Source organism: Bos javanicus, chromosome 8 (genome assembly GCF_032452875.1).
Source record: "Bos javanicus breed banteng chromosome 8, ARS-OSU_banteng_1.0, whole genome shotgun sequence".
Classification (NCBI taxonomy): Eukaryota; Metazoa; Chordata; class Mammalia; order Artiodactyla; family Bovidae; genus Bos; species Bos javanicus.
The window spans coordinates 38,424,104-38,448,760 of record NC_083875.1 but is presented as its reverse complement, the minus strand read 5'-3'; the positions used below and the strand labels follow the sequence as shown (position 1 = coordinate 38,448,760).

The following is a 24,657-nucleotide window of genomic DNA, read 5'->3' as shown; positions in this document are numbered from 1 at the left end:
AATTTTTAAATTGTTTTATGTTAATTTATTTAGTATTTTATCCTTTAGAATTTTAAAACTTTGATATAGTCAAAACCTGTCTTTTGTTTTTTTTTAAATGTTATGTTAACAAGCCATTTATCCTAAATTCATCAATATTTTTGCCTACAATTTCTTTCACTAGTTCTGTTTTTGAGTATAAGTCTGTAAATAAATTTATTTTATATTAACCCATTTTAGGTGTTCTTCATTCCTTCCTGCCACTTTTGGTTCAGCCTGGTGTCATTTTCCTTCATTCAGAAGATTTTTTTTTAGCAGTTGTATAGTGTGGATTCTTAGGAGACAAATTTGCTTAGATTTTTGTCTCTATGAGATTATTTTATCTTTATTTTCAAAGGATATTTTCCCTGCAAATAGAATTCTAGTTTGCCAGCTTTTTTCTTTCAATATTTTATGGATATTGTTTCATTGCCATTTGCTGCCAATGTTTCTGGCTGGATTTCAGATTGAATTCATATATTTGTTTACTGAATATGTCTATTTTTTCTTCTGCTTTTAAGATATGTTCTTCATATTTGGTTTTCAGAGTTTTGACTGTTAAGTATTTAAGTATGTTTCCTTTGTATTCATCTGCTTGCAGTTTGCTAGGCATCTTGATTCTATGGATGTCTTTTATCATCTTTGGAAAGTTCTCTGCCATTATCTCTAGAAGTATATATATTTTTTCATCTATTCTTGTTTCCCTCTTCTTGGAATCCAATTATGAGTAAATTGAATAGGTTGTTATTTTCTCTTTATTGCTGCTGTTTAGTTGCTAAGTTGTGTCTGTCTCTTTTTCAACCCTATCCAGTAATTCTAATATCTTATTTGTCTTGCTTCTAATTTTATTGATTACTTTCTTGATCATGTTATATTTTCTTGCTTTTAGTATACTTTGTACTCTTTTTGATTGTGTGATGAACATTTTGTCTGTAACGAATGAAATTAATATTATTTCCAAAAAGAGGGTGCCCCTTTGTCAGATTTTTAAAGTAGAGGTGAAGTCAACTTGATGGTACCTGAGCAGGGTCTGAGCTGTATTCTAGCTTTTGTTTGATTCAGTCCACTCTGATGTCAGGTGTTTGGAGAGTGGGATCAGGACCTTGCTTTCAACAATGTCCGTATTCTGGGCACTGTAAGGACTCTAGCATTTGTTTGGTTTCCACAGCTGGGTTGGCATTGTTTAAAAATTTGGGAAATTTCTCTTTGGTTTAGAGCAGCTGCCTGGATTTGGGGTTATGGAGAGTTTTCTTTTTTCTCCAGTTCTTCTTCTTGCATTTTGTATCGCAAGAGAATTATTAATGACAGATACATATTTTATTCCCTGCTGAATTGCTATACCTAGATCATCTACTGGCAGTGTTATATTTGAGTAGCCTGGAACCACAATTAACCTTTCACATAGTTGACCACTGCTATTGTGTGTTTATGAAATGTGTTACATTTATTAACTCATTTCGGGAAGTAGTATTTTTTCCTCTTTTATAGGTGAAATATCTAAAGCAAAGGAAGTAGGTAAGTAACTAGCCAGAGGTCATACCAGTAGTAAATGGTAGAACTGTGATTTGACCTTGGCCATCTGCATTTTGTTAAACACCAGGTTGTAGCTGGCTCTCTAGTTTAACTATTCTTCCTCTCAGTTAAATTGGATTCATTTAGCCTGAAGTTTGATGGCACAGACTAACTAAAATGTTGCTTTTGCATAAAATGGTATTATTTTTGAAGGTGAAGTGGAGCTAAATTTACCAATTTATTCTCACACCAATGAGAGGTTTTATTATTAGCTATGTTAGTAAAACAAATGGGGACACAGATCATTATGTAATATATGCTGCTTGATAACAGTTTTTTATGATATGAGTTCTTTTGAGGTGATTAATAAAATGAAATCTTATTTATAGAAATGAGGAAATGGGGAGTTGGTTTTGCCCTTTGCTTTTATTTTCTTCAGTTTCGTTGAGTGCAAACATGTCTTCTCCCTTCTCAGTTGTGAGCTTCCCAGAGCAGGCACAGTTCTCCTGTTTATTTCAGTTCTCTACTTTGATGTCTTGTGCCTTGCCTTGTATATAGGGCAGAAGATACTGGAGAAAAAGAGTGTGGACATTTGGTCAGTAAAGCCTGAACTTAAACTCAGTTGCTGTTTTTGTTTGTTGGGCTTCCCTGGTGGCTCAGATGATAAGGAACCTGACTGCAATGCAGAAGACCTGGGTTCAATCTCTATGTAAGGAAGATCCCCTGGAGAAGAAAATGGCAACCCAGACCAGTATTCTTGGCTGGGGAGTTTCCTGGATAGAGGAGCTTGGTGGTCTACAATCCATAGCATCTCAGAGTCTCACACATTTGAGTAACTAACTCTAGGGGTTGGAAAATAAAACCTGTGGATTCAGTCCAGCTCACTGCCTACTTTTGTAAATAACATTGTAATTGGGATATAGCCACACCCATTTGATTACATATTGTCCTATAGTGGCAGAGTTTAGTTGCAATAACTTCGTAGTTATACAAAGCCCAAGGTAGTAAATATCTGGTTATTTACAGAAAAGTGCAAATCATTCTGGACTGGATGGTTTTTAGGTCCGTAATTCAATCTCTTGATTCTTAGTTTCCTGTGAAATTAGTGACTTAATAAGTTCTTGTTAAATAAGGCAGGTAAAGTAAATGTCTACACATGGACATCACCAGATGGTCAACACTGAAATCAGATTGATTATATTCTTTGCAGCCAAAGATGGAGAAGCTCTATACAGTCAGCAAAAACAAGACCCGGAGCTGACTGTGGCTCAGATCATGAACTCCTTATTGCCAAATTCAGACGTAGATTGAAGAAAGTAGGGAAAACCACTAGACCATTCAGGTATGACCTAAATTAAATCCCTTATGATTATACAGTGGAAGTGAGAAATAGATTTAAGGGACTAGATTGGATAGATAGAGTGCCTGAAGAACTATGGAATGAGGTTCATGACATTGTACAGGAGACAGGGATCAAGACCATCCCCATGGAAAAGAAATACAAAAAAGGAAAATGGCTGTCTGGGGAGGCCTTACAAATAGCTGTGAAAAGAAGAGAAGCCAAAAGCAAATGAGAAAAGGAAAGATATAAACATCTGAATGCAGAGTTCCAAAGAATAGCAAGAAGAGATAAGAAAGCCTTCTTCAGCGATCAATGCAAAGAAATAGAGAAAAACAACAGAATGGGAAAGACTAGAGATCTCTTCAAGAAAATTAGAGACACCAAGGGAACAGTTCATGCAAAGATGGGCACAATAAAGGACAGAAATGGTATGGACCTAACAGAAGCAGAAGATATTAAGAAGAGGTGGCAAGAATACACAGAAGAACTATACAAAAAAGGTCTTCACGATCCAGATAATCACGATGTTGTGATCACTCACCTAGAGCCAGACATCGTGGAATGTGAAGTCAAGTAGACCTTAGAAAGCATCGCTACAAACAAAGCTAGTGGAGGTGATGGAATTCCAGTTGAACTATGTCAAATCCTGAAAGATGATGCTGTGAAAGTGCTGCACTCAATACGCCAGCAAATTTGGACCACTCAGCAGTGGCCACAGGACTGGAAAAGGTCCGTTTTCATTCCAGTCCCCCAAAAAAGGCAATGCCAAAGAATGCTCAAACTACCGTACAATTGCACTCATCTCACACGCTAGTAAAGTAATGCTCAAAATTCTCCAAGCCAGGCTTCAGCAATACGTGAACCATGAACTTCCAGATGTTCAAGCTGATTTTAGAAAATGCAGAGGAACCAGAGATCAAATTGCCAACATCTGCTGGATCATGGAAAAAGGAAGAGAGTTCCAGAAAAACACCTATTTCTGCTTTATTGACTATGCCAAAGCCTTTGACTGTGTGGATCACAATAAACTGTGGAAAATTCTGAAAGAGATGGGAATACCAGGCCACCTGATCTGCCTCTTGAAAAACCCGTATGCAGGTCAGGAAGCAACAGTTAGAATTGGACATGGAACAACAGACTGGTTCCAAATAGGAAAAGGAGTTCGTCAAGGCTGTATATTGTCACCCTGCTTATTTAACTTCTATGCAGAGTACATCATGAGAAACGCTGGGCTGGAAGAAGCACAAGCTAGAATCAAGATTGCCGGGACAAATATCAATAACCTCAGATATGCAGATGACACCACCCTTATGGCAGAAAGTGAAGAGGAACTCAAAAGCCTCTTGATGACAGTGAAAGAGGAGAGTGAAAAAGTTGGCTTAAAGCTCAACATTCAGAAAACTAAGATCATGGCATCTGGTCCCATCACTTCATTGGAAATAGATGGGGAAACAGTGGAAACAGTGTCAGACTTTATTTTTGGGGGCTCCAAAATCACTGCAGATGGTGATTGCAGCCATGAAATTAAAAGATGCTTACTCCTTGGAAGGAAAGTTATGACCAACCTAGATAGCATATTCAAAAGCAGAGACATTACTTTGCCAACTAAGGTCCATCTAGTCAAGGTATGGTTTTTCCTGTGGTCATGTATGGATGTGAGAGTTGGACTGTGAAGAAAGCTGAGTGCCAAAGAATTGATGCTTTTGAACTGTCGTGTTGGAGAAGACTCTTGAGAGTCCCTTGGACTGCAAGGAGATCCAACCAGTCCATCCTAAAGGAGATCAGTCCTGGGTGTTCATTGGAAGGACTGATGCTGAGGTTGAAACGCCAATACTTTGGCCACTTCATGCGAAAAGTTGACTTATTGGAAAAGACTCTGATGCTGGGAGGGATTGAGGGCAGGAGGAGAAGGGGACGACAGAGGATGAGATGGCTGGATGGCATCACTGATTCAATGGACGTGAGTTTGAGTGAACTCTGGGAGTTGGTGATGGACACTGAGGCCTGGCGTGCTGTAATTCATGAGGTCACAGAGTCAGACACGACTGAGCAACTGAACTGAACTGAACGTACATGGTTTCTGGCATGTTTTTTGAAACGAATTAGGACACCACTGAGTGACTTCACTTTCATGCATTGGAGAAGGAAATGGCAATCCACTCCACTGTTCTTGCCTGGAGAATCCCATGGACGGGGAAGCCTTGTGAGCTGCCGTCTATGGGGTCGCACAGAGTCGGACACGACTGAAGCGACTTAGCAGCAGCAGTAGCAGGCCTTTAATATAGTCTCCCTTCTTCTAATAGAAGACTTTTCATTTTTGGTAACCAATTCAATGACTTACTATCCTGATGGAACTATCACTTCCTACTTCCTAATTCAGTTCTTTCACTGCAATTGAAGATGTTCAATACTTAATACAATTAGTATATTTGGTCGGTGCCAACCTTTGTGTATATCAGACATTGTACAGATTCTTAAGAAAACTCGAGCTGCTTTTCAGCAATGGTTAACCTATTTAATTTTAGACTGACCAATTTTCTTTTCTGACAGTAAGGTATTATTTAAACAAAGAAAAGAAACGTTAAAAATTGATGTGTCTGATATTGTCTTCTACCTAGCTATTAACATAGGCATAGGCTGCTCTTGGAGGAGAAGCAAGGAAGGCTTCCTGGAGGAAATGATATTTTGGCAGAAACCTGAATAATCAGTTCAGTTCAGTAGCTCAGTCGTGTCCGACTCTGCAACCCCACGAATCGCAGCACACCAGGCCTCCCTATCCATCACCAACTCCCAGAGTTCACTCAAACTCACGTCCATTGAGTCATTGATGCCATCCAGCCATCTCATCCTCTGTCGTCCCCTTCTCCTCTTGCCCTCAATCGTTCCCAGCATCAGAGTCTTTTCCAGTGAGTCAACGTTTCGCATGAAGTAGCCAAAGTACTGACGTTTCAGCTTTAGCATCATTCTTTCCAAAGAACACCCAGGACTGCTCTCCTTTATGATGGACTGGTTGGATCTCCTTGCAGTCCAAGGGACTCTCAAGAGTCTTCTCCAACACGACAGTTCAAAAGCATCAATTCTTTGGCACTCAGCTTTCTTCACAGTCCAACTCTCACATCCATACATGACCACAGGAAAAACCATAGCCTTGACTAGATGGACCTTTGTTGGCAAAGTAATGTCTCTGCTTTTGAATATGCTATCTAGGTTGGTCATAACTTTCCTTCCAAGGAGTAAGCATCTTTTAATTTCATGGCTGCAATCACCATCTGCAGTGATTTTGGAGCCCCCAAAAATAAAGTCTGACACTGTTTCCACTGTTTCCCCTTCTATTTCCCATGAAGTGATGGGACCAGATGCCATGATCTTAGTTTTCTGAATGTTGAGCTTTAAGCCAACTTTTTCACTCTCCTCTTTCACTGTCATCAAGAGGCTTTTTAGTTCTTCTTCACTTTCTGCCATAAGGGTGGTGTCATCTGCATATCTGAGGTTATTGATATTTATCCTGGCAGTCTTGATTCCAACTTGTGCTTCTTCCAGCCCAGTGTTTCTCATGATGTACTCTGCATAGAAATTAAATAAGCAGGGTGACAATATACAGCCTTGACGTACTCCTTTTCCTATTTGGAGGCAGTCTGTTGTTCCATGTGCAGTTCTAACTGTTGCTTCCTGACCTGCATACGGGTTTCTCAAGAGGCAGGTCAGGTGGTCTGGTATTCCCATCTCTTTCAGAATTTTCCACAGTTTATTGTGATCCACACAGTCAAAGGCTTTGGCATAGTCAACAAAGCAGAAATAGGTGTTTTTCTGGAACTCTCTTCCTTTTTCCATGATCCAGCAGATGTTGGCAATTTGATCTCTGGTTCCTCTGCGTTTTCTAAAATCAGCTTGAACATCTGGAAGTTCATGGTTCATGTATTGCTGAAGCCTGACTTAGAGAATTTTGAACATTCCTTTAGTATGTGAGATGAGTGCAATCGTGCAGTAGTTTGAGCATTCTTTGGCATTGCCTGTCTTGGGGGATTGGAATGAAAACGGACCTTTTCCAGTCCTGTGGCCACTGCTGAGTGGTCCAAATTTGCTGGCGTATTGAGTGCAGCACTTTCACAGCATCATCTTCCAGAATTTTAAATAGCTCAACTGGGATTCCATCACATCTGCTAGCTGAAAAATAAATAGTAGTAAAGAAAGTGGAAGTGAAAGTCACTCAGTCGTGTCCAACTCCTTGCAACCCCATGGAGTATAGTCCATGGAATTCTCTAGGCCAGAATACTGGAGTGAGTAGCCTTTCCCTTCTGAAGGGGATCTCCCCAACTGAGGGATCAAACCCAGGTCTCCTGCACTGCAAGCATATTCTTTCCCAGCTGAACAACAAGGGAAGCCGAAGAATACTGGAATGGGTAACCTGTCCCTTCTCCAGCGGATCTTGCCAACCCAGGAATTGAACCTGGGTTTCCTGCATTGCAAGTGGATTTTTTAAGAACTGAGGTATCAGGGAAGCCCTAGTTCAAATTAATTTACAAATGAATGACTTGAAAGGTTGACATCTTTGTGTTTCTACCAGACCAGCTTGTTTGACCTATGTGAGGAATATTGAGTCCAAAAAAGAAAAATGGTATAACTGGATATGATTTTATTCTTTCCTACTTATTTTTTTCAAATTAAGTAAATTAAAAAGAAACCATGTTATCATATAATATCATGTAGATCAAAGTAGCTTTACTTGACCACAAATTTTTTTTTTGGCCTTTACTAAGAAATATGATTTCTACTGAAGCAAATCATGGCAAAAATAACTCCATGGCAAATCAGTGTTTTTTAACTCTATGTTAAGTCTCTGAAGCCTGAAGTTTTCTTTCCTTAGTACTCTCACCAGTATGTGAACACAGTCTTAGCAGTTTTGTGACGCTTTGATGATTTTCAGGATTTTCGCTCTGCCTATTTTGCCGTATTTTCTAATTTATTTAACAAATTCTCATGGAGGGTGCTCTGTCTATTGGGTGTCATTATAAAGAGTCACCTAAGAAATTTCTGCCAGCACTCACTGAGCTAACAGTTTAGTGAGGACAGCAGAAGAAATTCAACAAATAGTTAACAAGAGTAACAAGAGGGAAGTAAATGAGCAGGGGATTAGGAGACCCCTTCTTGAGGAATCAGCATTTACACTGAAATGTCAAGGATGTGTTCATTTTAGAGGGAAACTCAAGGAAGGTGGGATTTACAGAGTTCAGTTGATTCAATCTCAGATGAGAGGAAGATTGTACCTTCTAGCCTGAGCTAGAATGGCTGGTTGATGCCATTGGTGGGAAGCTGAAGGAGTATAGGCTTGGGAAGAAGACATGAGTTCAGTCTTGCACGTATGTTTGAGATTCCTGTGGACTGTCAGACATGACAGAAGTTAAATGTTTGCGTCAGTGATCTTCAGGGAATCAAGGTAGTGCATCAGATGCCCAGCAAACAGGTATGGAGAGAGGAATAAATAGGCCCTACTACAGAAATTACAGTGTTTAAGGAGTTCGAAAAAGATGCCTGTAAAAGAAAGCTAAGGATCAGCTTGAGATGGAGGACAATGAGGAGACTGTCTGGTCATAGAAACCACAGGAAGAAGCTGTTTTGGGCACAATCAATTATGTTGAATGCTGCCAAGAAATTAGGCAAACCAAGGACTTTGAATTGTCCATTAGATTTTGTGAGAGGGAGGTATCAAAAGAACAAGTTTCATGTTGTGGCAGGTGAGAGTCTTCTCAACTCCACTTAACTTCTTGAGTCTACAGGTTCCACTTTACAGGATGGTCTTCCTGTTGTAGTCGTTTGCTGCAGCACATGTGCCTGTTCCTGATCCTAATCAGGTGTATGGAGCAGCCTCCACGCTGCTGTGCTATTTTTAACTCTGCCAACTCATCCCTTTAGGCTTCTTCTCACTACTAGTTTCATTAATCAGACAACTAATTCTCTCAGTGTCTGTACTCCTCACAGTCTGCAACTCTCCCTTCCCACATTCCCACTTCATACTCACATCTTTTTATATTGAATGAAAGTATCTGACCTTGTGTTTTATTTTCATTCTGTCTCTCGAAAGTATGTTAAATTACTGGAAAAATACTGAAAGTCAAAAACATTTTATGAAATAGTTACTGAATAATTTGGATGTTATTGAATAATTCAAATTATTCCATTTTTCATTTTCAGTATTTTGAGTGTGAAATTTTCCTTTTGTTGTGTGTTTCATCAAAACCAGTTCTTTGAAAGGCCCCTGGAATATGGCTTTACACTAAAGAATGTTCTCTATCAAGTTCTTGAGCTGGGTTTGTGATGAATTCAAATGGATGTCCACAGGGCAGCTAATGTGGACCTTTTGCTACTGTGAACCTTTAATAATCACCAGGGAAAACTTCAAATCAGTGTGTAGAGACTTCCCAGACAAATAAAACCATTGAAAATTTCTTGTATTTTCTTTCTTTTATTTTTTTGCTCCCTATTAAGAGTTCTATAGATATGTTGATCCTCCTCAGTAGTTTTGGTGTTATTCTCACAAAAATAGATGCTGCAGAGTTTGACACCCCATTATTATTAGATAAGTTAGAGGGATCTAATCTTCACAGGCTTGGGCAAAGCTGTCAAAATCATTTAAAGGAGATCACTTGGGAGAATAGATAAAGAAATTTTATATAGACAGCTTGAAGGAAAAAAAAAAAAACCCACCAAATAACCTGTAACTATTGAAAAAAAGATACTAGTGCAGTAAACTGGGAGTACAAGCTTGAGGTTGAAAATAAAAAGGTTGCTTAGATATTTAGTTAAAAATTCTAGGTCAACAGAAGTCATTGCATTACTTTTTGGCCATGTTTTCTTATGGAGTTTTTCATAAAATTGTAATGAGAAGTGATAAGTATATCTTTATTATGTAAAGGGAGTCATCTTGGAGTAAAAAGTATATGCCAATCTAAGACACATAAAAATGCCAAAAATAGAGGGCTTTCCCTGGTAGCCCAGTGGTAAAGAATCCACCTCCCATTTCAGATGACATGGGTTCAATAGCTGGTCCAGGAAGATCCCACATGACACAGAGCAATTAAGCCCATGTGCCACGACTGTTGAGCCCGTGTGCTAGAGCCCGGTAGCTGCAACTGCTGAGCCCATATGCAGTAACCACTGAAGCCAGCATGCCCTAGACCCGTGTTCCACCACAAGAGAAGCCACAGCCATGAGAAGCCCACGCACCACAACTAGAGAGTCGCTCTAGCTCGCCGCAATAAAGACACAGCGCAGCCAAAAATAAATAAATAAGTGCAGTTATTTTTTAAAAGTGCCAAAAATGTAAAGTCAGTGTGGGGAAGATAAAGGAATACATTTTATGGCACTGTTTTCTGTTTTTCTGGAAAGCCTGCATTTATCAGAATAATTTTTCCAACAATATTTGCCCACAGAAAGACCCAAGTGATACTTTTGTGAAGAGTGTTCTTATAAAGAACTTCCTGCTTATCTCTATATTAGAACAAAGCCTGCCACTACTCTGTGTTTTAGCCATCCTGTATTCAGGAATGGATTCCTAGAACTCAAGGGAGTCGTATGTGTGTGCCCTGTTGTAGAATTCTGGTACCTACCTCTCCACACACCAGTTTCTGTGTCACAGGTCCCCCCAGCAATGGCGTTCTTGATGCTAGAATAATGACAGTTCCCTCCAGGAGATACACACACCCAGAACACTTTTGGTTGTCTCTCACCTTCCCATCTCTCTTTTTCCTCTCCCTTCTTGAACTGTTAAGAGATAGTCCTTCATGAAGTTCCTGATAGTTTTAATTTAAAATAAAAAAATAGACTGTATGGGGATATTTAGATAAATAGTGCTGACTTTTATTACGTGACTCTAATAATTATGTGACATTTGTTTCTGCCCTAGGAGTGCTGTCTCTGCAATTTGAGAGGGGGTGCTCTTAAGGAAACTAAGAACAATAAGTAAGTAGTGCGTTAATTGTGCGGAATTTCATCATTTCCTTCTCCTCTGTTGAGTGTTGAACTTCTGGGTTTACAGTGTGCTTTGCTTCTCATTGTTGTACACATGGGTTCCACAGCTTTGTTTTTATTAATAAGTTAAAATGTTTGATCTTTTTAAAAATAATTTTTAATCGGAGGATAGTTGCTTTACAATGTTGTATTGGTTTCTGCCATAAAACAGCATAAGTCAACCGTAAGTATCCCTGTGTCCCCTTCTCCTTGAACATCTCTCCCACGCTGTTCCACAGCTCTTGCTGTTCAGGTGCAAGGTGGAGATTTTGTACGTTTCCAGAAGCCATTACTGACAGCACATTTCTGCTGGGTGAAGGTGTTCTCAGTCTGCTTCTGTTCTGTCTTTGACATCATAAGGAGCAATCCCTCTTTCACTAACAGAGCTTGAAGACAGCCTGTATTCTCGTGCCATTGGAATTCTTGTTTTTAATTTGATGAATGCTGCTGTTGTCATAAAAGCAGAATATGCCTGAAAACAATGAAATCTGTTATCTTCAGATAAATAAAATCAATTATAATCATAGTGTTAGAACAAAACCATTTACTTTTAACACCAGTAAATTAACAAGAAAGTGTATATTCTTAAATAGAAACACAGGGAGAAAAGATTGATTTTACAGTTTAAAGGTGACAGTTGGAAAATATGAAGAGACTCATAAGTGAACAAAAAAGATGGGTAATGTTTCTATGGCAGCAGCTGAAATGTATTTTTGCATGAATTTTATCTTTATGACCCAATTTAATCATTTAAGATGGGGCCAAAGCAAATTATAGTTTCCTATAAATTAGAGACTTGTAGAAATAATTTAGGTATAGGTTGTATTATGGCACTTGGGAGCCACATCCAGCCCCAAGATATGTTTTATTTGACTGCCACCATTTTATGAATTTAATTCAGATTTTAAAAGTTGAGAGTTATATAAAAATCCAGATTTTCATCTTTACTTGGTAAATGATTGTGCATCTTTATATGGCAATAATCAGTTAGGATGAGAACCTGGCCTAAAGAGAGTAGACATTCTCTAGGTTACCATGATTTACCAGTATATGTTTATTTGGTTTCATCCTGCCTGGCCCTATGGACACTGGAGTTGAGACTCCTGGAGTAATATAATGTAATGTCATGTAATCATGTGCATGTACACATGTTTCTGATTGATTATAAGGGAGAATAAAGGCTTTTATCATTTCTGTGTTGGTAAAGTTTAGTCTAAGAGACTGTGTGTTTGCTCAATTTTAGATGTTCATCTCTTAGTCTTAGTTAATGTGATTGACACTGTGCTGAAAACTATTGACTGGTTCTGGGACTGTTACATGAATGGTGCAGACCGCCAGTTCCTGTAAAGATGGAGGCGATAAGGACTTCTCTTCCTTCCCTTGGACTAGGACAAAAAGAAGTAATGTTTGCTATAAATTATAACATTTATTTAGATATGAAAGAGTACCCTGTTGGGGTTGATACTTATTCTCTCTCCTGGTGGTCTTTAAAGGCAGGATGGAGTCATACGTTATTTGAATGAAATAACATGCTTTGACTTAAAAATAAGTTGACAAATTTGATAATTCTTTCAAAATCTCTTTAAACCTCGAGTCTTTATGTTTGTTTGAGGCATAAGACTTATGAGAAACTTAATAGTGTTAATGAGGACGTTGTCATTTTTCTGGAGTGATTCAGAATTTGAAAGGAGATGCACAAGGTTTTTGAGTAACCTCCAGGAGTTGGTGATGGACAGGGAAGCCTGGCGTGCTGCAGTCCATGGGGTTGCAAAGAGTCGAACATGACTGAGCAACTGAACTGAACTGAACTGAGCACAAGGGTTTTAGTAGGAAACAGGGAACAAGTTAAATTTCATTTCCCCTTATCTCTTGGTTCCTTTGATTATAGTAGGATTGCAATAAGAAACAATTTAATGAAAGACTTAATCTGTATTAATTCTTCTAGAGAATTTTTGCTATTCTGGTTTGCTTCATGACATCAAAATTATATAAAAAGATTATATGGTATACTCATTTCATTTTCATACCTTTTATTAATTGAACTAATCTTTTGCCACATATTAATTATCTTAAGTATATTAAACACCTATGTAATGCAGTATCAAGTGAAATAGCAGACATGCATCTCAGTATTTTACAGTCATATGTAGAAACATATAAATACAATGATAGTATACTTTGGTCTTCACCTAGTTCTTCCTGTCACTGTGGTGGGCAGGTGTGGCACTGAGTCTGTCCAGGTATCATCCAATAGCTTTGAAATTCATAGAGTCTGTTTGTGATGGACATAGGTACTCTGGGCTTGCTTTCTCATCTGTGTGTTTCCCATGCATGTGAATTGTCACCTCCTGGTGGAAGTACAGGCCGTGTTAAGTTTAGGGAACATTTGTTTACATTTCTGTCTCGTTTCCTGTAGGTGGGCCCATGTCATGTGCGCCGTTGCAGTCCCAGAAGTCCGGTTTACTAATGTCCCAGAAAGGACACAGATAGATGTAGGCAGAATACCTTTACAGAGGTTAAAATTGGTGAGTGCCAATACTTTTTTTTTTTTTCCTCATAAATTAGTGTTAATTTCAAGTTCTCAATATTTCTATTCATGCACATACTTTTTTCTTAGCTTCATTGAATTATTCTACATTTTTTATACTTTTAGCCTAAATTACATACCTGTACATATTCTTTTTCTGTTGTATTGTAAGTATGTGTATAGCTTTCTACAAATTATGTCTTCAGTAAGGCAAAGGAATACTGCATTTCATGAATTAATGTGACTTTTCAATCTCAAGGTTATCAGTAAAGTTTGTTAGTAACTGACCCAAATTATCCAAATATCTTTGTTTGAATTGCTTAGTCTTTCTGTCTGTTGCCTGTCTTTGGTTGGCCTTGACTTAGAAAAACGAGTCTAACTTGATTTCATCATCTCTTCACCGAGAAGAGACTTGCAGAGAAACTTTGATCATTCCCGAGGGATTTTCTCACCAACAGATAAAGTTTATTTAAATTGCCCAACTCTCTGGCTGGTTATCTTCTCATTGTTTCTCTTTGTTAGATTGTTTTGTTTTTTTTTTCTTTTTTCATGAAAAGGGAGGCCTTTTTTGTCCTCAACACTGAAGTTATCTTGGAGTTCTGTTAAATTGTGAGTCAACAGATTACTAGTTCAGGCTCTTAATATTTCACATTTAATGAGAATTTTTCCTACAGGTAAATTGCATGACTTTAAAATACTGAAGCATGTCTTACAAGTGTACTTAATACCCTACAATTTGTTTAGTCCTTGTTATTTCTAACTTGGGGTCTTTCCACTATTTCGGACACTGAGCTGTAACTCTTTAACCTGAGTGTTTCTTTCTTTGTTATTAGTAGTCTCTCCCCCACTGGGTAGCAGGGTGTTTTGTCTCTGGACTTCTGTTTCAGGAACTTAGATTCTGTCTTTCAGTGAACCCTGTTATTTTCCACTATAGCTCCGTTAAGAATTTCACATAGCTAGAAAATATGTGGCCCTTTCTACACCCGATGATTGCTGTTGGCAGATATGAGATCATCTGCCAACATGATCAGAGTGTGGTATGGAAGTTTTGAGAATGAGATGGAAATAACTGGGGCATTTAAATGGCTCTTCAAAGTTCATGGTGACTATCAGAAGAGAGTAAGGTTGTTCAGCTCATGAACTTCCAAGGGAAAATGTTTGCAACCTTATATCTTGATCACCAGTTTAAAAAGTAAGAGAGAGAGGCAGAAGTAGTGTCTTCTGTGACTGTGCTGACTGCTGTATTTCTGCTTGATTTCAAGAAATCTCATATGTAGCCTTAATTTTGTCCTCTCTTATAAGTGCAGTTTGAGTGTAAAAATTTTAACACCCCAAAGGTTGGAAAATTGGTACAGAAAAAAGAAAAAATACAATAAATCCTATATCACATTATATTTTATGTACAAACTGCTTTTCATCTACTGCTTTTTAGTTATATAAACTTGTTTTCATTATTCAATTGATACATATTCTATCTGTGGATATTGTTTGGGTCTTTAGGATAGAATGCATTAGTTTTGTCCATTAAAAATTATAAAAAATATCTTTCATTGGAGGAAAACAACCTACCAATAAGAAAGAAATAAACAGAAAAATTGCCAGAATTAGGATTGTAAGGCAGGTTATAAAGAAAAACGTTGAGTTCATTACATACTACAAAACGTAATGCTTAGTGTGACAAATACTAACAAATGTCTTACATTTTAATTTTTTTCTGATTTACAAGTAATATGTATTTGTAGAAATTCCAACACTACATTTAACACCCACCTTTGGGTCTCTTTCCTAAAAGATGGTTTCTGTTATCACATTAATGCCCCTTGGAATAAGTGGTCACTGCTCTTGATGCTTCCCTTTAAGGACCTGTGTACCGGCTACTCTTGTCTACAGATTGTCCCTAGTGATCTGTTGTCACCAATACCAGTCTCAGAGGGGTTTTAATGGAACAACAGGGAGGGCCAGCATGGATCATTTCAGTGCCAGCCAAGAAACTGTATCTAGAAATCTGAAATCTGATGATGGCCTCCAAAAATGGCAAAGGTTGCCACCTTGATTGTGTATGTTGCATATTCTTTTGAAGTTTCATTAATCAGTGTGCATCCAGCTAGAAGTAAGAGCAGTCGTTTCATGTAGTATTCATCTCCGCTGGCCTGAGTCTAGATGGAATGTTTACTGTGTCTGCTTAGTGAATGTGTGTGTGTCTGCTAGCGTCAGTTTCGCTTTTTTTCTGGAGCTATAGCCAGCCCTTTTCTGGATGCTGGATTGTTCATCTGCTTTCTTATTCACACAGATGGGGGGTTGGGGATAGGAATTAGATGTTTGTGTCAGTGTATTTCACCAAACAGTTATTACTTGACCTTACCAAATACTTGGTGTACATTTTTGAGTAAGAATTTGTTCCTTTCTTCCAGCATCTCACAGTCTAGACTGGGCGTTTTTGGCTTTGGCTCTGTTGACGTTTTAGGTCAGTTAATTGTTGTGGATGGCTGTCATGTGTATCATAGATCACAGCATCCCTGACCAAACAGGTGAAGCCAAAAGGTATAAACTTCTAGTTATAAGGTAAAGAAGCACTGTGGATGTAATGGACAACATCATGACTATAGCTGAGACTGCTGTGTATTGTGTAGGAAAGCTCCTAAGAGAATAAATCCTATGAGTTCTCATCACAGGAATAATTTTTTTCCCTTCTTAAATTTCTTTTTGTTGTTTCTATATGAGAAGATGGATGTTAGCTAGACATACTGTGGTATTCATTCACAATATATGTAAATCAAACCATCATGCAGTATGCCTTAAACTTATACAGTGATGTATGTCAGGTACTTCTCAACAAAACTAGAAAGAAAGTAAGCAATGCCAGATATATCCTGGGAGGTAAAATCACCCCCATATGAGAACCCCCTGGTCCACACACAGAGAAGACATTCACACGATGAGAAAGTTTTTGTCATTTTCAGGAAGATAATATCTTTGTTTAAAGAAGTAAGTGGCAGTCTGGCAAAATAGAAGTTCTTAATTGCTTTTAAAAAGCATCCCTAGAGGTGTTTTTTTTTTTTTTTTTTTGGCTGATTGTTTAAATTTCTTATTTGTGAATAATGCAATAACATTTGGCAACAGATGTATATTTGCTACTGTACAATTATTGATTTTATGATCCAATTTAGTATCTTAACATTACCTGTTCTTATAGACAGAGAAGGAAATGGCAACCCACTCCAGTATTCTTGCCTAGGGAATTCCGTGGACAGAGGAGCCTGGTGGGCTGCTGTCCATAGAGTTGCCCAGAGTCGGACACAACTGGAGCAACTTAGCATGTGTGCATGCACTGGAGAAGGAAATGGCAACCCACTCCAGTATTCTTGCCTGGAGAATCCCAGGGACGAGGAGCCTGGTGGGTTTCTGTCTATGGGGTTACACAGAGTTGGACATGACTGAAATGACTTAGCAGCAGCAGCAGTTCTATAGAAATTGAGCAACCTTGATTACTTTTTTCCCCCAAACTTTAAACTTTTTATTTTGAATTGGGTTATAGCCAGTTAACAATGTTGTGATTGTTATTGCTGTTCAGTCTCCAAGTTATGTCCAACTCTTTGTGACCCCATGGTCTGCAGCATGCCTGGCTTCCCTGTCCTTCACTATCTCCCGGAGTTTGCTCAAACTCATGTTCGTGAGTCTTATCCTCTGTCACCATCTTATCCTCTGTCACCATCTTATCCTCTGTCACCCCTTAACATCTTGTCGCCCTCCTCTTCTCCTACTTGCAATCTTTCCCAGAAACAAGGTCTTTTCCAATGTGTTGGCTCTTTGGAAATGAGTCATCCAGCCCAGCATTTCACATGATATACTCTGCATAGAAGTTAAATAAGCAGAGTAACAGTATACAACCTTGATGTACCCCTTTCCCAATTTTGAACAAGTTTGTTATTCCATGTTTGGTTCTAACTGTTGCTGCTTAATACAGGTTTCTCAGGAGACTGGTAAGATGGTCTGGTATTCCCATTTCTTTGTTTTCCACAGTTTTTTATGATCTACACAGTCAAAGGCTTTAGTATAGTCAATGAAACATAAATAGATGTTTTTCTGGAATCCCCTTGCTTTTTCTACGATCCAGCAAATGTTGATAATTTAATCTCTGGTTCTTCTGCCTTTTCTAAATTTAGCTTGTACATCTGGTGTTTCTCAATTCATGTACTGTTGAAGCCTAGCTTGAAGGAGATTGAGCACTGCCTTGCTAGCATGTGAAATGAGAGCAATTGTACAGTAGTTTGAACACTCTTTGCCATTGCCTTTCTTTGGGATTGGAATGAAAACTGACTTTTTCCAGTCCTGTGGCCACTGCTGAATTTTCTAAATTTGCTGGCATATTGAGTGCAGAATTTTAACAGCATCATCTTTTACACTTTGAAATAGCTCAGCTGAAATTCCATCACCTCCACTAGCTTTGTTTGTAGTAATGTTTCCTAAGGCCCAGTTGACTTCACATTTCAGGATGTGTGGCTCTAGGTGGGTGACCATACCATCGTGGTTATCTGGGTCATTTCAGGTGAACAGTGAAGGGACTCAGCCATAAACATACATGTATCCATTCTCTCCCAAATCTCTCTTCCATCTAGACTAGCACATAACATTGAGCAGAGTCCCATGTGCTATGTATTAAGTCCTTGTTGGTCATCCATTTTAAATATAACAGAACAACCTTGATTACTAATCAAGTATCATAGATTAAAATTATGTGGTATGTGTGTGTATGTGCATATATATGGTAGGTACTGAATAAATATTCATGAAATGAATAAAAAGGCAGCAAAATTTTACTTACTCTTTATGCTTCTGACACAAAATTATTGTGGCTGAAGGATTTGATCAGACAGTATGAAATGACTTGTCCTTTATTTTTTTTTTTTTAAAAAGGAAAAATCCTTTAAAAGTCATGGTGCTAAATTCATGCACATCTCTTCCACAAGCAGTTTTAAAACAAGGCACTGGTTACCTTATCTGCATCAATGGGTACATGTGATTAGGCAACAGAGCCTAGCAGTAATTTGGAGAGTCTCTGAATACGCATGAAACACTTTCCCTGTTGTCTGAGAGTTCTGATCTTGGAACCTCTGGTCAGCTGGGGATTGAAAACCTAGAGTGACCTGACTGAAGCAGAGGCAAGGGAAATCTGAGCCTCTCTCCAGTGCCCACTAGGTGGTGCTGCTGTTCCAATTTCTTACCAGTTGCCGTTAAACCACCTCGTTGAGAAAGTGCCTAATCAGAGCCTGGCCCAATTTTAGAGGGGGGTGTGTAGGTGTGTCTGTGTATGTGTCTTTGTGTGTGGGGGGGAGAGACAGATAGACAGACAGAGATGTGATGCCTGATCGGGTGCTCTCACCCAAGGAGGGCTCTCGCTGACAGCAGGGCAGAAAAAGTGCTGCCTGCTGTGCATTCAAAGTGCTGAATTCCAGAGGGTGGTTTTTAGTTTTCAGGTTTTCATTTAGCCATATGAAAAGAGTTGCTCTTCCCTTGGGGCAAGTTAGTGTTTTTATATATCAGTAATAAGCAACACTAGTAAGGGCTAGTAACTGTAAGAGGCTTAAAGAACAGTTTATGGCAAGCGAGTTTAAAATGTCTTCTGAGGTATGAAAGCTATATATAAAAAATGCTTATTGTTAGTAGTAGTCTTTTTAGAATACAGAATATTGGAGTTTATGCAGAGCTATTTGAATATTTTGGTAATATTGTTGTTAGCCTTTTATTTATTCATAGATTCAACTTGTGGTTTTTGAAATACTCCTCTGTACAATTATTTGTGTAGGAAGATTCTTGTAGAGGATGTAAGAAAGGATTTGTTTGCTATAGCAGATTCAACTTGTGGTTTTTGAAATACTCCTCTGTACAATTATTTGTGTAGGAAGATTCTTGTAGAGGATGTAAGAAAGGATTTGTTTGCTATAGCAGATTTTTCCTCTTATAATGACCATTAAAAAAAGGAGACAACGAATGGAACACAGCTCTTTCAGTGTTCTTCAGTGGATTATGTTGATCCTAAAATAGTGTGTGTTTTGTGAAGAACCTTTATCTCATCCAGCCACCTTGTTTGCTAATATCACAGGTGTGGCCTCTTTCAAGTCCCATAATTAAATGGATGGCACTGGAGTTATTTTCAAGACATTGTATTTTATTAATGTGGCTGTTAATTTAAATGCTTTAATAAAATTCATTATTATTTTTAAACAAAATACCACAAAAATATATTTGGCTACAGTGGTATTTATCCAATTAGTTTGTCCACCCCTCCCCCCTTTTCTTTCTTGAACAATATTTAACTTCTGTGTAGAATAATTGTCTAGGGGCTAATAAAGTAATGGCTACACCATCTTAAAAATGCTACAGTTGGCTTTCTGGAAACACCAGGTTATTAGGCAGAATCACCCCTTTAACAAGAGAGAAGTGGCCGAATGTTACCTGAATAGTCTGTGGGTCCAAGCCATGTTCAAAAGGGAGAACCATTTTCTCTGTCAACTTAAGCATTCTTCTCATTATTAACACAGGTTCTAGATTACTGAGCATTTTCTTATCTACTCATTTAGAATGGATTCCTTTGGTTCGGAATGACTTTCAGTTTGGGAAAAAGTATCCTTGTGATGAGTCCTTTTGTTCCCAGCCCCCTTGCCCATGTCCTGCGGTACCTTCTCTGCTTATCCAGAGGATGTCAGAGCGTTGGCACCTGGTAGGGAAAAGAATGGAGCGGATGCCAGGAATGTCTCCTACTCCCCACTTGAGTGTGTGCTCAGGGTAGGCACTCTTGGGGTTGGTATGCCTGAGGACAAGAAGAAAAAATTGCTGCCACATGGTATAGATTTTAGAATTTACTCAGTCATTTCCTTTTCTTATTTCCTTCTGTCTTGTTTTCTCTACTAATATGATTGGTTGGCCACAGTCATAATTGAATTTCTGGTCATAATTAAATCTTTGAAAAATTGTGCAAAGAAGATGACAACAAAAAAGGAAGTAGGGAGATGTAAAACACAACTGAAGTTAGAATGTCTTTTTTAAAGAAATTTTCATAATAGAAAATATAGGGTAAAAATTATCAGGAACAATTAAGAACGGGAAATTAGAGAGGGCAATGCTTTTATAGTATGATCACACAGAAGACAGCAGCAGAGTCAGGAAACAGATCACCAATCTTAAATCTGATTATAAAATTTAAGGGAAGAACATTTAATAAAAGAGTAAATCAGCACAGAATTATTGTATTTGTTACATATTTAACTGTGAATGTCTATTATACACATCAATCACTTCTTGAAGATCAAATTAATTAAATATTCATTGAATTTATATAAATAAAACAACAAGGCAAGTTTGTGGGTTATAAGAAATCTTGGAAAATTGCAGCAGACCCCAAATGTAACAATTAGTTTTAAAATGGTTTTCCCTTTTGGAGAGAAAGTTCTCGAATAGGAGTCTTATGGCATTATTGAAATATTCAGTTGCATGTATCAAAGAAAATCTCATGTGCTGTCATTGCATAGAGAACTTGGTGGTATTTGTGCACCTTGCACCTTTCTCACAGCGGCATAGTGACTACCTCTGGTTTCTATGTCTGCAGACATTCCTATGGGTTTTGAAATTTTATTTCTGCAGCCAAATAGAGGGAGAAATGATTTTTGAAATAGCTGAAGTTGCCCCCAGGCATTTGATGACCTCCGACTTGTATTTGACAAGTGAACCAAGCACAGGCACAAGTGTTCTCCGAGTGAAGAACATTATTTTGAAAAGGAATTTATACTGCAGTGATGACGGAGCTCCAAACCTTTCAGTATCTGGCTGAGGCCAACTATTCTGCTTAGAAGCCTCTATACACTTTAAAATTTGTACCTGAAGGCAAATAATAGTGAACTTGAAAGCCAAAGATTATAGTTTTGAAAGGTACATCAATTCTGAAAATAGAGTAGTTTCACTGTGGTATTCCATCTGAAGAGTTGAATCAAGGATGTAAAAAAAAAAAAAAATACATTCAGCTTTCCTATTTCCTAAAGGAAGACACTTATTCTCTTGCTAACTGGCTTATATTATCAGATGCATCAAATACTAAAAATAGAATTACTGATGGGGTTTGCCTCTCATGCTGTAAGATCACTCTGAGTCTATTTAGTGAATGTTACAGCAGTGTGAGAAAGCAGCTTCACTTTCTTTCTAGAGGAAATCATAGTTGTATTCAACAGAGCCTCTGTTAGTGCAGTTCGGAGAATGCAAAGACATATTGATTATCTTTCATCACTTTAAAAGAAAAAAAATGTGTTGTAAAGGCAATCAGTAAAAGTCATTATGTTTCACATAAACTCATGTACTGATTTATTCACGTCTTCTGTTATTTTTAAAGATGAAGAGAAATTCTAAGAAGATAATAAACATTGACAGTGATGAGCAAGTTTATTGTTTAAAATGCAGTTGAGGAAAAATTTGGTTGTAATAGAGAATTACTGAAAGGGGAATAAGTGATACTACAAATGACCAAATTGTGGTGTGGTGTGTAGGGTCCTGTTATTTAATATGCTCAGTATAAAATTTATTACCTCATTAAGAACATTCTTCAGGATTTCAACATATGCATGTCTCCAACTTTGCAAGATTTTTAAATAAGTGTAGTGTAAAAAAAAAGTACATTAGTAGCTGTATAGTACTTAACTGTCAGAATGATTTGCTACAGGGACTAGATCCTATTGCAAGCTGTCAAATTTGTATATTGCTGTAATACCAAACCATAAAATCTTTTGAGTAAAATGGAAAATGTCAGATGGGCATGACTACAAATAATATACTTTCTGAAGGCTTTAGATGTCTATAGGAGAAAATGTGTAAATGCATGAAATGTTATCTTGTTACTATGGATTTTTCTTTATCTGCTGAAAGACAACTGTGAGGCAAAAGGAAATTGATTGGAGCCTTTAAATTTTTCAGTTTTGAACTCATTTTTTTCCTGAGGACTAATTTTAAAAACGTTATTAAACAGATGGGTAGAACTTCAGATAATTCATGATTAAAAAGTATTGTGAGAGAGTCATCTTATCTTTTGACTTACATTGCTGAATGTTCCATTTTTTTCCCTGATCTTGTCTGTGTGAGTAGTGATTACTGATGGATCTTTTAATTGGGTGAGTGAGTTGGGGTCAGGGTTCCAGCGATGGAATCACCCCTTTCACTCCAACATCAACTGAGTCAATGCCTACAAATGCTTGCCAAACCAAGGTAGCTGCCGGATGGCTTTAAACAACCCATAGGGTTTTGCTTGGTCAACAGTGATTAACAGAAGAGAGGTTTTAGATTTTGAAAGGTACAGTCATTATTGTTAAGCAATGGATCCATTATTATTTATTTTTCCACTGTTTTAGTATTAATTATTTATTCCTTCGGAAGGGGCTCTTAAAAATCAACAAAAAATTATAAAATGCTTTTTTATGTAAAGTGACAATCTTTTCACACTTGTCATTAATTTAATGTAAGTCAGTGTGATCTATTTTAGGCATTTTCCCACAATTTAGGGATGTCATTTTCTAAGACAAGCTCATAAATACAGGTACCAGCCCAGTTTGCATTTATTGATTTAAATATCAACAGTTCTGTGCATTTATCTGTATTGCCATTTGGATCATGCAATTCTCAGCCTCTGTTACATTGAGATTGAGCGTGTAGGCTCTGGGCTGAGATTGTTTTGAGTTCCACGTCCACCACCTAAGCAACCTTGGCCATACAATTTAACCTCTCGGAATCTTTTCTGTAAACCGGGGTGGTTGTGAGAATGACGTGAGATAGTGAAGGACCTGGCATGTTGCTACACTCAAAAGTTAGTCACTGCTTATGGTAGCTGATGCAACCCCTTGCTGTCTAAATCTCTGTGAACTGCCTTTAGCCAATCAGAGTCAGAGCAGATAAATATTTACAAGGAGAAAGTAGGTTCCTGGTGCACTGTCATTTGTTTATTCATCTGTCCAGTAAATATCTCTTTAGGACTTGCTGTGGGGTTAGGTAATAAATGTACATCATTTCTGCTTTTATGGATATTACAGGATAATGGGAAGTTACTGAAAATTCAACAAGTGCTTACAAAGCAGCATGAAAAGTTCTTTTGTAGTAAAAGTCCAGAATGCAGTGAAGGACCTTACTGAATTTGGGGCACAAGGGTTGGCAGTCAAGAGGTGTGGAGAAACTTGCTGGAAGAAGCAGTGCCTCATAATGCCTTGTTTGAGCCCTGAAGGAGGAGAAGAGGTGCACTGAAGAAAAGGTCAGGAGAAGGAACAGGATATTCGGTACCCTGGAAGTGGGAGGGAACGTAAGGTCTAGGAAATGACATTTCAGCAGAGCCAGAGCGTGAGGTGTGAGGAGGGAAGGATGAGTCTTGAGGAGGGGAAGCCTCAGATGATGTAGCACTGTGCTGTCCAGTTTAGTAGCCTCTGGACACTGGCAGCTTCTGGACACTTAGAACATGGCTAGTGTTACGGAAGAACTGAACTTTTAGATTGTGTTTAATTTAAAAGTTAAAAAATGAAAGTAGCATAAGCACATGAAATACAAGTGTAATTTTGGTAGGTCCACATTTTACATTTCAAACACCCTTGAAAATCTAGTGTCCAAATTGAGGTGTGTGTAAATACACAGCAGACTTCAAAGACTTAGTATGAAAAAAAAGAACGTGAAATATCTCATTAGTAATTATTTTTATATTGGTTATATGTTAAAATAATAATAGTTTGGATTTGTTAAGATCCGTTTGTTAGTTTATGTTAGTAAAATTAATTTCATCGGCCTTTTTATTGCAATTACATATACTTAATGTAACATGTGTCCCCTGGCAGCTCAGACAGGAAAGAGTTTGCCTCTAATGTGGGAGACCCGGGTTTGATCCCTGGGTCAGGAAGATGCCCTGAAGAAGGAGATGGCAACCCACTCCAGTATACTTGCCTAGAAAATCCCATGGATGGAGGAGCCTGACAGGCTACATACCATGGGGTCACAAAGAGTTGCACACGACTGAGTGACTTCACTTTGACTTTTCAACATAACTTCCCTTTTGGCTCAGATGGTAAAGAATCTGCCTGCTATGCAGGAAGCCCTGGTTTGATCCCTGGGTCAGGAAGATCCCCTGGAGAAGGGAATGGCAACTCACTCAAGTATTCTTGCCTGGAGAATTCCATGGACAGAAAGCCTGGCAGGCTACAGTCCATAGGGTTGCAAAGAGTTGGACACAACTGAGTGACTAATA

General features: G+C 38.1%; 1 protein-coding gene across 7 annotated transcripts in view; it reads left to right on the top strand.

Moving 5' to 3' along the window:
* Positions 1 to 24,657, top strand: part of KDM4C (lysine demethylase 4C) — a 416,591-nt gene that overhangs the window by 283,870 nt on the left and 108,064 nt on the right. For all 7 annotated transcript variants that reach the window (XR_009737991.1, XR_009737992.1, XM_061425318.1 and 4 more), the window contains exons 16-17: positions 10,773 to 10,828; positions 13,293 to 13,401. Coding sequence is in view for 5 of the 7 variants with exons in the window: in XM_061425318.1 (XP_061281302.1) it covers positions 10,773 to 10,828; positions 13,293 to 13,401 (165 nt within the window). In the remaining 2 variants the exon portion in view is untranslated. The remainder of the gene's footprint in view (positions 1 to 10,772; positions 10,829 to 13,292; positions 13,402 to 24,657) is intronic.